Source organism: Lycorma delicatula, chromosome 1 (assembly GCF_047948215.1).
Source record: "Lycorma delicatula isolate Av1 chromosome 1, ASM4794821v1, whole genome shotgun sequence".
In the NCBI taxonomy this organism is placed as follows: Eukaryota; Metazoa; Arthropoda; class Insecta; order Hemiptera; family Fulgoridae; genus Lycorma; species Lycorma delicatula.
In genome coordinates, this window is record NC_134455.1 from 378,146,342 (window position 1) to 378,160,153 (window position 13,812).

Consider the following 13,812-nt stretch of genomic DNA (forward strand, 5'->3'; position numbering starts at 1 on the left):
TGACGAAAATTATTAATTACTGTGGAAATTCTGACGTTCATTGTACTAAATAAATAATCCATAAATAAGTACAAAAATAAAGACAATGAAAAAATTTGGAGATAGAAAAAAGGCAAGAGAAAGTAAGAAAGTTAATTTTATGTAAAAAAATTAATTCATTTCAAAATAAATTAATGAAATTAGAAAACTGAAATATTAATCCAGTTTTTTAAATTTAAATACTGAAACATTAAAAATAAATTAATAAACTACATGCAAAAGAAAAAAACTGTTAATTTTACTTTACAAATACTTAGTGAATTAAAAAAAAAAAATACTGAATTATTTAGGAAAAACAAATCGCAGAAACATAAAAGTGACCATTATGACATGTACTACGTGGCCTTAGTCACACAATTTTAAATTTCAAGTAGTCTTTGGTTTTATTTTCAAATTTATTTTAATAACCATTTAGTGTAGGTATTCATTTATATTTAAGTATATGTTCCATTTGTAAACTCTAGCATTTCTAAAAAGGATTATATTGATTTTTACATTTTTACAGAAACCTAAAGTTACATTCAGTTCGACCAGAATAATGCTAAAAGTTATACGATTCCAAAAAAGTAAAAGTCGTCATTAATGGAGCTGCAACTGAATCTTCAAGTTGTCATAAGTCAGAAAAAAGCAAAACAAATTATTGGGAAGGGGCAGCAGAATAACAACAGATATTGTAAAAAGAGTAGAAAATTCTATGAGTAACTGATGTCAATAAAATGAAATTTTAATACTGAAAATGTTACTATGATTTTTATTGTTAAGTGAAAATATATTGTTTTTTAGACGATACAAATTTTGATTATTTTTTAAAGAATAAAATGATGTTTTCTCTTATAGAAACACAATAGTATTATATACAATTAGGTGAAAAAACTGCTAATGAAATCATCAGCTGAAAAAAATCCACGGAAGTACTTTTGTAAACAGTTTCTTTTATATTTTGCCATCAGAATATTTTGATCTAATTCAGGTTTCCATTTGATATTAAATATTAAACCTGTAAACTATTAAGATATAAAAACATAAATTAATATCATTATAGTGTGCGTGCATTATGTGTCAGATTAGTGGGTAATCCTGAACACAGTCATAAAGAAAATAAATATATTTAGGGTGCCAATATTTTTGCAAGTTATTATTACTTAGTTATTACTCATGGTAACTGATGTTCTTGTTTACTACTGTGTAATATGTGAATTTTAATACAATACATTTTTGTATTAATTTTTAGACTATTCATTGAAGAAACACTGGTATCTGTTTGTAATGAATTATTTCAAAGAAGGACATGGAGCCATCTGCAGACTATTGTAGAAAAGTTAAAAAATAGCAGTAAAGAGCACTGCAAGATACTTCAAGAAAGCATAAACAAATCCCAAAATCAATTGAAGAAACTTAAATTAAAGATATTACTTATTGAAAAGAATTCTGAAGAAAAGATTAAAAAGTATGATATTGAGATATCTTCATTAAAGGTATAGTGAGTTAAAATAATTTCTATAAATAATACAAATCCACATTACACTATTTGTTAATATGTATGTATTAAGCCTGCTGCGGTTATTCCATATTTAAAAATTTTTAGTTTTTAATTATTTATTTACAGTTTTGGCACTACTTACAAAAGCATATAAATAGTGGGTTTAATAAACATAGTAAGAGATGGTGAATAGAATTAGAAATTTGTTTAGGGTGTAGCTGTTTGGAAAAGCTAGAAAACATAGCAGGCTCAGTTTCTGGTACGGCAAACTGCAATATTAGTATTGTTTTGTATTAGATTTTAAATGTGAAATACTACAGTATTTTCATCTTAAAAAATTAAAGTCATTGATCAGCATGATGAAACATGGTAAAAATTTGTAAACTATTTTAAAAACTTCATTTGGTATAATTATTTGGAGATTTTGCTTTCAGATCTTTTTCAGATCTTTTTTTTTCTTATCAATGAGTGCTACTAATAAGTTCTCCGATAAGAAGTTTCAAATGTAGTTACAAAAACATCTTCTGAAAAAATATTCCTATGTAATTTGAGAGTTGTAAAAACAATTAAAGAAAAAACTTGACATAACAGTATAACCTAATATTAAAATTAAAAATTCTTCATTTCATTTATTATATTAAAATCTCACAGAATTCTTCTTTTTATGAAATACAGTTTGACTGTTTAGTTATTTGTTTCATGACTGAATAGTCAAAATTATTATTAAAAAATAAAAATTCAACCGATTCTATGCAAAATATTGGTATTAGAACCACAAACCACTGTTATAAAGTAATTTTATCAGTTTAGAAATAAAAAATATTTTTTAAATTATAAAAAAAATTATATTGCTGATATTCATATTATTTATTAAACTTTTAGAAAATAGAATAAATAAAAGATATTTGTTGTTTAAAAATCAGTAAAGTTTGATAAGCAAGAAAGAAACATATCAATGTAAGCTAGGATAAAAGATATTGATTAGCATGAGAGTAGTAATTATAAAAAAATTAAAAAAAAATCTTTTTCGGAATGCAGCACTATTGTTAGTGAAATACAATAAACAAATGGCATGAAATGTAAAGTTAAAAAGTATTGAAAGTGTGAAAAATAGATTTAATAATGAATCTGTTTTAAAACAAATTGGATAAAAATTGTGGGAAAATTTTTGAAGATAAGATTATATATTATACCTTTAAGATAACATTAAGATTAATTAAGTACTGGAGATTAATATTTTATATGTACTGGAGTGACATGGATAGTGAGCTGTGTAGGCTTTCTATGTGGGAGGATAGACAACATATGTTTTGGTCAGACTAGTTATATTTTAACACTAACAGCTTCTCAGTACTCTCTTCTGGCCACCATTATGATTCAGTGATTCAAGTGGTGTTCTACCTGGCGGCAGATCCCTTAGATCACCACTATCCATCCATTTCTGTCCCTAGGGTTCTCCTTTGTGGTCTTGTAGTTTTCAATCTTCATCCCATCTATTAATGTAATCCTTCCTCTTCCTTTTTACTTCCTTTCTTCTTCTACTGCCCCTTCCATAACAGTTGTCAAGATTCCACTTCCTCCAACCACATATCCAGTTTCCTTTTCTTTTGGGTACTTCGCGCATCAGTGCTCTTTCTTCATTAATAGTGTTCATTACTTCCTTATTCCTCACTTTATCCATCCATCTTATTTTCTCTACCCTTCTCTATATCCACATCTGAAAAAGCCTCAAACCCATCTATCTCCCTCTTCTTCACTGTCCATGTTTTACTTCCATATAAGAAGACTCAATATACCTATGTATGAAATGTCTTGTAAAAGTATTTGTTATGAAAGTATTTATTAGCCAAAAGTTATCGTTTAGCTAATCTTTCTAAACACTAAGACTAGACTTAGTCATATATTCAATGTAAATGTTGAAATTGTGTGACAGGCAGCGTCCTTGTTTAACACCTCGATCTAGACCAGCCCAGTCAGTCATATTCTTATTCATTTTCATTGCAGGTGTTTGTCTCATGTTTAATTCTTTAATTAACCTTCTGTCTTCCATTCTACATTTTTCTCTTTAAGAATCTCCATCATCTTTTCCTATTTGACTCTAAATCTATGAAACATAGACTCATTCCTCTTCTTCTCTATGAGTATCTCTCTCAACCATCCTTACTAGCCCAATGGCATGTCTGATTTCCTTCTTTTTCTTGAAGCCAAACTGCTCCTCTCCTGCAGTCTCTTCCATTTTTCTTACCATCTTCTGGTTTAGGACTCTTAAAAATATTTTAGTAGCATGGGATATTGAACTTATTGTTCTGTGTTCTTACCATTTGCTTGTACCAGTTTTCTTTGGGACTGACATCATTTCTGTTTTCCTAAAGTCTTCAGGCCATTCTCTTGTACTGTATATCCTACTACACACTTAAAGTATTTCTTTCATTCCTTCTTCCTTTAAGCATTTATAAAATTCTACGTAAAGTTCAACTACTCTAGTCAATTTTTTATTCTTCATTTCTTTAATTGCTTTTTGTAATTCACATTTCAATATCAATGGTATTTTATCCTCTTTAGTTATCCCATTCCTCTTCTATGCTGTAGTTCCTCAGGTATCTCTCTAGTCATATAAAAGTCCTCTACATATTCCTTCTATCTTTCTTCTCATGTTTACCCATTTTACCATTGTTACCCTCAATTTCTCTCATTTTACCATTTCCTTTCCATATATCTGGTGCAATATTCTTCACCTTCCTATACATGATATATTGTCTTTTAATTTTTAGATCCTCAATATTGATTTCTTCCTTCAACCATCTTTACATAGCTTTTTGTGTTTCACTCTTCAACTCATTGTTTAATTTATGATACATTGCTCTTTCTTCCATTTTCTTTAGTATTTTTATTGTTACCATGGCTTCTTGGCTTTACTTCCCTCATAGTAGCCTACTTCTTTCTCTGATGTTCTTATTATTGCATATTTTATTCTCAACCAGGTCTCCTCACTGTTCTCATTTCCTGTCTTTAATTATCTTAGCTAGTGTTTTTCTCCCATTGTTTCTTCATTTTTTCTAATTTCCATTTGACGGAAGTTACAAATAACAAACAAAGCTTTCTCTAACTTCTTTAAACGTATTCTCATTTTCATCGTAAGTAGTACATGATCATCATTGAATCTGCACCTGGTAATCCATTGGCTTTCTTAACAGCATTACTGTACCTTTCATCTACTAAGATATGGTCTACCTGATAGTGAGCTTTATCCCAGGGGATATTCACATATATCTCCTTCTTTCATGGTTTTATAACCAAGTGTTAGTTATAAATAATTTTTTCTCTTGGCGAAAATTCTACTAATCTGTTCGCCTTTCCATTCTTTACCCTTAAGCCAAATTTCCCTACCACACATCCTTCTTTATTTATTCAATTTTTTTTATTTATTATCTTCACAAATCTGTTTTTCTGTTATTTCATACATTTATTATTTGTGTATATTTGTAGGAACTTCAACCTCTTCAAGTCAGATCAAATTCTTCAAGTCAGCCAAGTGGCTGATCACAAAATTAATAAAGTGGTGTATTATAAAATTTTTAAATAATTTTCTAGAATAAAAAATCAGGTAATGATATATTTCCACCAGTTTTGGAAAAGTATAATAATCAGTTTTTGAAAATAAATGTTTGATTAGATAAGACTATTGAAATTTTTGGATTAAATAATAAAATGCAAAAATTTTCAGGATGAATTAGAGGATGTTAATTTTCGACAAGAAGTGGAATTAAAATATATTGATAAATGGGAAAATTCAAGAATGAATCAAAGTTTGACGTTGGCTGAAATGGAAGAAAGAAGATTAAAGGGGAAGCTAGAGATGCTTGTTAATCAATCTGATAATGATGAAAGAGTGCATGCAGAAATAGCACACTACTTAGATTCTGCTACAGTGGTAAATAACACAATCATGTAATAATTTTATACATGATACAGTTTATAAGACTTTATTCTTAATTTGATTGGCTAAGTTTATTAACTGATTATTATCCTAATATAATCTGACTGACTGAACAGAATTAATAGTAGCTTGCAGTGAATCAGCCATGACTACTAATGCTGCGAATAACTATGAATCAAATTGCATTGATAATAACACAGTAGAAATTACCTTGGTATGAGTGACTATCATTATGAAAATAATATTAAAATCAGTTACATGAGTGTTATAACATATATCTTTTATAATTGTTCACATTGTTAGAATTTTATAAAAAAATAAAGCTAAGTACTTTACAATGTTTGGATAGTATATTTTACAGTTCTTTCGGCTGCCTGAGTGAATATCATACACTTTATCAAACTCAGCATTTCCTTAGAAAAAATTCATACTACCTTTATTATGAGGTGGCTAGTAAATATCAAATATAACACATGTGCGCGCGCGCACTCTCTCTCTCTGAAACATAAAGGTATGCACAATACCAAGTCTGTACATGTGTATATGTATGTTTAAGCAAAATTTTTAATCACAAGTTTTCTCGGTGTAGGTGGACAGGGAGGAGTAGAAATTAGTGGCTGGTTTATTACATATACTACTTGTGTTTGTGCCTGTCAGTGTTTTTTTCTTAATATAGCTCAGAAACTGATATCGATCAGTTTCAGAGTGTAATTTTTCCTGAAGATGAAGATCTGATGAGAAGTTTCCATAATTTAAACAGTTGTTCAGAAAGTTCTTGGATCTGACAAAGAAACACAAGATTTAAAAAAAATGTTTAAATATCTTTCAGCATAAGTCATCTTAGAGTTCATTATGTTTAGATCAATAAATCCCACTGATTCAAATACCTACACTGTAATGCAATTTGTCCAACTTTGCAAAATAAGCAGTTGTCTCAGTTTTGACCTCATCATTTGAAATTAATCTTCGTTCTGCAAGCCATTTCTCCAGGTTTGACAAGTGGAAGTAATCACTGGGAACCAAATCTGGTGCATGTGGAAGCATGTAGAAGTGTAGCCACGGAGTATTGCTGCAACAACCTGAGATGTGTGTAAAGGCCTTTACATAAATAATGTTATGATAACCATGATAATGTTATCATGGTAAAAAAGCACCTTCTTTTTGGCCATATATGGACATTTAGCCTGAATAGTACCTTTTAATCAGTCGAGTAGAGAAACATATTACTCCTGCCTTTTTCCAGGTGTTCTAAGAGCTCCACATCATGAAATCCACAAAAAATTGTAACCATGACTGACTTTTCCTGCAGAGGTACAGTTTTGGCTTTCTTTGGGGCAATTTCATCCCACCCATTGTTTGGACCACTGTTTGGTCTCTGGCATGCAATGGTGACCCATATTTCATTTAATGTTGTAAAATGTTAAAGAAACTCAGTGGATCACTTTCCAATAATTCTAAACTTCCTTGAGAAATATTCAATTGAAAGCATTATTGATCTAATGCCAACAAACGTGGAACCATCGAGCAGAAAGGTTTTTCATATCCGAAACATCATCTAAATTGTAGTGGACACTGTCAATCTAGTTATTTGAAATGTTAGCTTGCGTACCTTCAGTCGGTGATCAATTTATAGGACACTGAAGATTCTTGTGATGATTTCATCAGTCATAGCAGTCATTGGGCATCCCAAGAGTTCATCATCTTGAACTGATATACCACTATGTTTAAATCAGCAGCCCACTGTTTTACTAACTAAATCCAAGGGAAAAAATTCTTTAGATTGGAGTCTAACACTTTTCATAAGTCCATCAGGTTTACCTTTTTAAAACAAAGTACTTTATCACTACTTAAACTTCAATTTTATCCATTTTTCAGAAAATGTCAAAACTAGTTTGCTTTTCTTGATCGCCACAAACAAGCAACTAAATGCATGCACCTGAAACTTCACAGTGTGCCATCTACAGGATCATACTAGACAAATATTGTAGTAATTTGTTACTTGTGCCATTTCTGTTTCAGGCCAAAAACTTTCCAAACGACTTTGGTAAGTAACTGTCAATATTCATTTAAAAGATTTTAATATAAAAGTTCATATTATTTTAATATATAATTTTATTAAATTATAATTGATTAATTCTGCAATTGAGTAGAGGCAGTAAATATAAAACATTATTTCCCAAATTAAGAGGTACATTAATTTATTACTTTATATTCTCCCACCTTTTATTTTGGTAGTGATACCATGTGCAAAAATGAATAGAGCAAAGAACTAACTTTCGTGAAATTTCATACGAAACTTGGAAAAACCACTACTGAAACTTATCTTTTATTAAAAAAAGTACATGGAAATGAATATTTATCATGTACCCGGGTTTTTGAGTGGTTTAAGCGTTTCCACAATGGCCGAGAAGATGTAGAAGATGATGTTCACCCGGGTTGCCGTTCCACATCAAAAACAGATAAAAACATTGAGAAAAATTGGTAATCTGACCATCAGTTAATTATTCTTGTCTTTATTCAAGGTCCTTGCTCAACTCGGTAAAAAAATAAGAAAAGAACGACTCAAATTGTGAAAGAACAAGTCATGGGTTCTTCATCAGGACAACGCACCAGCTCACACTGCATTGTCTGTCAAGACTTTTCTTGCCAAGTATAACATCCCAGTGTTAGATCATCCGTCTTATTTGCCTGACCTTGCACCATGTGACTTTTATCTGTTCCCCAAGGCCAAATCTGCATTAAAAGGAACAAGATTTCAGATTACTGAAGTTGTGAAAAAAAAAGTGGCTCATGAAAAAAGCTTACAGAAGAAGACTTCCAGCACTGTTTAGAACAATGAAAAATTCGCCTGGAGCGTTATAGGGATAGATAAGGGGTGTATATTGAAGGGGATAATAACTAATTATGTACAAATTTAAAATAAAATATTTTACAGGATTAATCTCGTTTTTTAATAGCCACACCTTGTGTGTGGTCAGTACGGTATATGTACCTCATAAGACACTCATGTTGTCAGAAACACAGAATCAATTCTTTATTGTGGAAATAACAGTTAAATAGATTTTAGATTTTTATTATTAAAAAAATTCATCCATTATTTCATCCTCACAGAAATTGGAAGAGGAAGCTGAAACTTGGAGAGAAAACTATAAGAAAACCATGGCTTTCTACAAGAAGGAATTAATAATTACCAAAGAAAAACGTGAATTACAATTACAGAAACTGAAAGCTCTGACTGATAAGGTAAATATTTTATTGATTTATTAGAGTTTGTGGACTGAACTAGGCAGTTGTTTTCATTTTTCCTTCATGCTTTTTTCCTTAATAATAGTGAGGTTTTTGTATATCAAGACTGATCATCTTTTTTGACGACCTCTATCATTAAAACCCACGTAGTTTATCATTAATAATTATTTTAAGCCACTGAATCTGCTTAAGAAAAAAGACTTATCTGTTGGTGAGTATAGCAGATTCTCTATTCATTTTAATCCAGAATATACTACAAGGTGTTAATCTTCCTCATATTTACTTTAATCATAGGCTGAATTTTATTGTACCTAAGTTTCACCATCTGTATTTTTTTTAAATACATTTATTTATTTGTTTTTTAGTTCTATGATCACAGGCAGAAAATTAAAGAATATATAGAAGAAAAGAAAGAAAGAGAGAGGGTTCAGGCTATGGAAGAACATCTCAACAAAATGGCAACAAAAATACAGGTTATTTTATAGTATTATTATAAAAGTTCTTTCTTACCACATTTAACCTGAAATAATGGTTACATAGGTTTTATCTTTGACATTGACATATAAGAAATCCTTTTAGGCAAAGATGGGGGAATAGTTTGTTAGCTACAGTTTTAATGGCACTTATGAATTTAGTTCTAGAGCCACAACCATTTTTTCATTTATATTTTTAGTTAGATCATTACTGCTAATCTTTCTGTGTATGATGACTAAATGAAACAAAAAGGCCCAATTTACATTACATTACATTTACTTGAAATGAAGTGTGAAGATTAAATGAGTAGTACAGCAAGGTGAAGTTGTGAGATTAGCAGCATCCTTAAAGAAAGAAACAAAGTGAAGTGAGTTTTAAAGATAAAAAAATCAGCTGTCACATCATTATTTGGCATCCATAAATATGAATCCTGCAAACCTTTATTTAAAAAATTAAATACGTTAAATTGTCCTTGTGTTTATATTATGAATATAAAAGAATAGTCATTTATTCTTAAAAAATTATAATATCCACCTTTGCAAAATCAGACAACAGAACTGCTTTCATATATCTCAACACATTACTTAGGGAGAATGGGCCTTATTATGCTTCTGATGCTATTTTTAATAAATTGCCAAACTAATTTTATTAGAAAAATCTTCCAGCCACCAGTTTATTTAGAATAAAAGAAATTCGTTGACAAATTTTTAAATAATACTAATTAAAAACAAAAAAAAATACATCATCTAATTGCATTTTGTTCAACATGTACATAAACATGTCTCAAAATAATTTTCATTAGTGGCTTTTGAGTTGTGAATTACTTTGTAGTAATTTTTTATAATCAACCTTATAATTATTTCATGTAATTGCATTTAAATAAATATTAACTTTGAACACAACTATTTTTTATCTTATAATCTGTTTTTATGTTTACAATTTATATTATTGTGATCTATATATTGCATTTTTGTGTTCCAATTAGAATAAAGAATTATTTATAAAATGTTAACTGATTCCCTCTCATCATCTCGAATATTTAGCAGATCACATACATAATGTGTTTGGTATTGAACCACGAGCGGGGGTCATATTTTTGTCCAATGTAATACATACATGAAACATTACTGTTTTGTAGGGTTTTTTTATTATAGCTTAAAAAGTATAAATAGAGTGACCATCAAAAAGATTTTAAACTCAGCTTATGTACTCATGAATTTACAAATCTAAATATCAGGAGATTTCACTTCTGCTTAAAGACAGATTTAATTTTTTTTAAATTTAGATCAAATAATGATCACATTGATGTGTATTTTTCATTCATCATTTGTATATATAATTTAAATGTAGTATATATAATAGAATATATTAAACTTATTAATTTTTATCAATTAATTATTTTTCATTTAATTAATTAAATAAGTTATAATCTTAATAAATATAATTTAAATATATACGAGGTGCTACCCAAAAGTTTGGGTAGCACTTGAAGGAGACAGTGTCTCCTTCAAAGTAATCCCAGCGTTTTTCCCATGATTCCATGCATCCCTGGAAGTCTGCAGGTGTAAGTGTTCGAAGCACGTTCTGCTGTTGTCATGGTGCAGAAGCCAGCTGTTGTTACCCCCACAGATCTGAACGTTTGCGCCTAATGCTTACACGTAACTGCTTCAAAACTTCACAATAGAACATCCCATTGACAGTTTGACCAACAGGAACAAATTCTTTATGGATAATGCCTTTGATGTCGAAAAAACAATCATCATGGGCTTCACGTTGCTGCAAACTTGGCGAGCTTTTTTTGGCCGCGGTGAACTTGGCGACTTCCACTGCGACTTAGTTTCAGGGTCATACTCGTACACCCATGTTCCATCACCGGTTATGATGTTGGAAATCAAGTTAGGTTCATCTCTTGCTGAATTTTTCAATTCCCTACAGACAGCTACGCGATTTTGTTTCTGGTCGCTGTTCAACAGTCTCGGTACGAATTTTGCAGCAATGCGTCTCATGTCCAAAAGGATGCGTTGCACAGACCCATATGACATTTGTACGATTGCACAAACATCATGGATTGTTTGTCTACGATCTACAACAATAGCCTCTCGCACTTTCGCGATGTTTTCCGGTGTTGCGCTTGTAGATGGTCTTCCTGAACGCTCATATTCATCGACTGTCGTTCGTCCATCTTTGAATCGTTTGTACCACAAAAAAGTTTTACATTTACTCATAGCATTGTCACCAAATGCTTCCACAAGCATGCGATGTCTTCTGCACCAGTTTTTTTAATCATGAAGCAAAATTTGATGCAGGTTCTTTGCTCTTTAAAATCTGCCATTTAGAACTTCGCCGAAGCAGTAAAACATAACATTACACAATCGCATGAAAGTCAACAATGCAGCCTCTCACCGTCACAGCTGTTGGCACACTGATTCACAAAGAGCACTGTTAGCCACATCTAGTGGCAGCAGGTCGTACCAGAAAGAGTTCGCGTGCGAAATTAAAATTCCCCGAACTTTGGGTAGCACCTCATATATACATGTATATATGTTATATTGTGCTTTCAGAAGAGGTAATTGTATATAGCTCCTCCAACAATTCTACAGTGTCATTTTAAAATTATTTAATATTTATTTACAACGTAATTTTTTTATAAATACTAATTTAATTTACCTAAACCCTAACAAATATCTCTATATTCACTTACTGGAAGTTTTTGAAGATCATTTTAGCAGTTCTCAAAATTATAATGTATTAAAAGTTAGCTGCAGTAGTATTCAAACTAACTTCAATAGTGTTACATGCAAGAAGCTACATAATTAACTGCAAAAGTTCTTCTGGAAGCACAATTTCACATATTCTGAAAGTAAGCTGTTAAATAATTTTTAAAATATCATGTTTTGTCATTCTGATCAAGAAATATTAAAAGAAAGTAATGCAAAAGAATAGACTGTGTTTACATAAACAGCTGATTCTTGTACATCTAAAACGATTTGCTTGTTGACAATTTGAATAATTCATTATATTTATAAATTGCTTTAGGGACATCAGAAAGCTCGTAAACAATAATGGCCTCCTGAATTTCTTCAAACTATGTTTTTTTAGATCTTCCTTTCCTTCTGGTGTCTACTGTGTTAATGTCCTTGGTTACCTCTTCATTCATCTTCTGCTACAAAACAAGCTAGTTTAATTATTTCAAGGATCATTTCAAGGCATCTGTGTAATGACATCCATCTCATTAATGCTGTTTCATTGTTATAGTGACAGCCGTGCCATTACCTTGAATTACAATTCTCTACCTAATTTCTTTATTAAGACTCTAGTTGGTGAACAAAACCACAATAATGTGTCTCAAAAAATTATTTTTTGCCTGAAGGCTAGACAGCCTTTTAGAAAAATCCCTTATAATTAATGCATACTTCTGAATCATAAGGAAAAAATAATATTATCACAATAATAAAACTGTTTACTCAAACCGTTGAAAAGAACATTTAGAGTCAAGTCAAAATTCTAGAAAAAATATAACTTTCCAGTTTTGCCAGTAACTGAAAAATGATAGGTTTCACAAAGCATAAAGTTAAATTTGTTTCCAACAAACAATTTTCTACTGGAAAAAATGAAAAAAAATTTGTTTGGCAGATAGTTTTAATGTCTACTCAGATGCATATGTAATTTGTTACTGTAATGTTATGCATTAAAGAAAGAAATTCTCTTCAGTAATATGCATGATTATGTATCATGTACAGATGAGCAAAGTTATTTCTACTACTGAAACAAGAATCATTACTTTAGTAGTTTATTCTATATATGATTTGTTTAAAATAACTGTAACTTTTTTCAGGCTTGGTGGAGAGGTGTAATGGTGCGTAGACATTTGGGTCCATATAAGAAAAAAGGAAAAGTGAAAGAGAAACCAAAATTTAAAGGAAAAGCCAATAACAAAACTGAACCTATTCAAGAAAAAAGTACTGTAAAACCTAAAGGAAAATAAACTAATCTTAAATCACAAATTTAATTATCATATTTTCTGATTTTTTTTTTTGGAGCAACTGAAGATAATTATCTTTAGTGTAAAACAACAGCATCAGATGTTGTTTATTAATTGGAGAGAAATTAGTTAATCTTAAAATGTTTATTTTAGTGAAGTTGCTGACATTTATGTGCTAAGTGATTTCTAAATTAATCAGCATGGTGAAATTTGATTTAATGTTATTATAAAATGGGTCACTTTTAATTATTAAAAAAAAAAAAACTCTTAATGCTAGTATAAGCACGCCGATTACAAAATATTATAACACTAATTTTAATATTTTATTATTTTTTACAAAAAAATTATTATATAATAAATGCACACGATACATTTATATTATAATACATAATCAGGAGTAATAATTGTACTTTAAGATTATTTCCTTTCATTTTCAATTAAAAACAGTCTGTTGATTAACATCAGATTTCAGCCATTTTTAAATCCGATTTAAGTACAAGGACAGTGAAAGCTCACCGAAAACAGTCTTCAAGCTCCATACACGACACTCCACATACTATCTTGACCAAAACAACATTTTGAAAAACATTTAAAATCACCAACCGATTGTAGTGTGCTCGTCTAGTAATATGATTTCTTCAACACTAATGTAAT

General features: G+C 30.2%; 1 protein-coding gene across 1 annotated transcript in view; it reads left to right on the forward strand.

The window, feature by feature from the left end:
- The window catches only part of LOC142317297 (dynein regulatory complex protein 9-like), a 37,765-nt gene extending 24,452 nt beyond the window's left edge, over positions 1-13,313 (forward strand). The window contains exons 3-7 of the mRNA XM_075353728.1: positions 1,271-1,514; positions 5,244-5,450; positions 8,568-8,699; positions 9,068-9,175; positions 13,012-13,313. Coding sequence (XP_075209843.1) covers positions 1,271-1,514; positions 5,244-5,450; positions 8,568-8,699; positions 9,068-9,175; positions 13,012-13,161 — 841 coding nt within the window. The 3' untranslated portion in view covers positions 13,162-13,313. The remainder of the gene's footprint in view (positions 1-1,270; positions 1,515-5,243; positions 5,451-8,567; positions 8,700-9,067; positions 9,176-13,011) is intronic.
- The last annotated feature ends 499 nt before the right edge of the window (positions 13,314-13,812 follow it).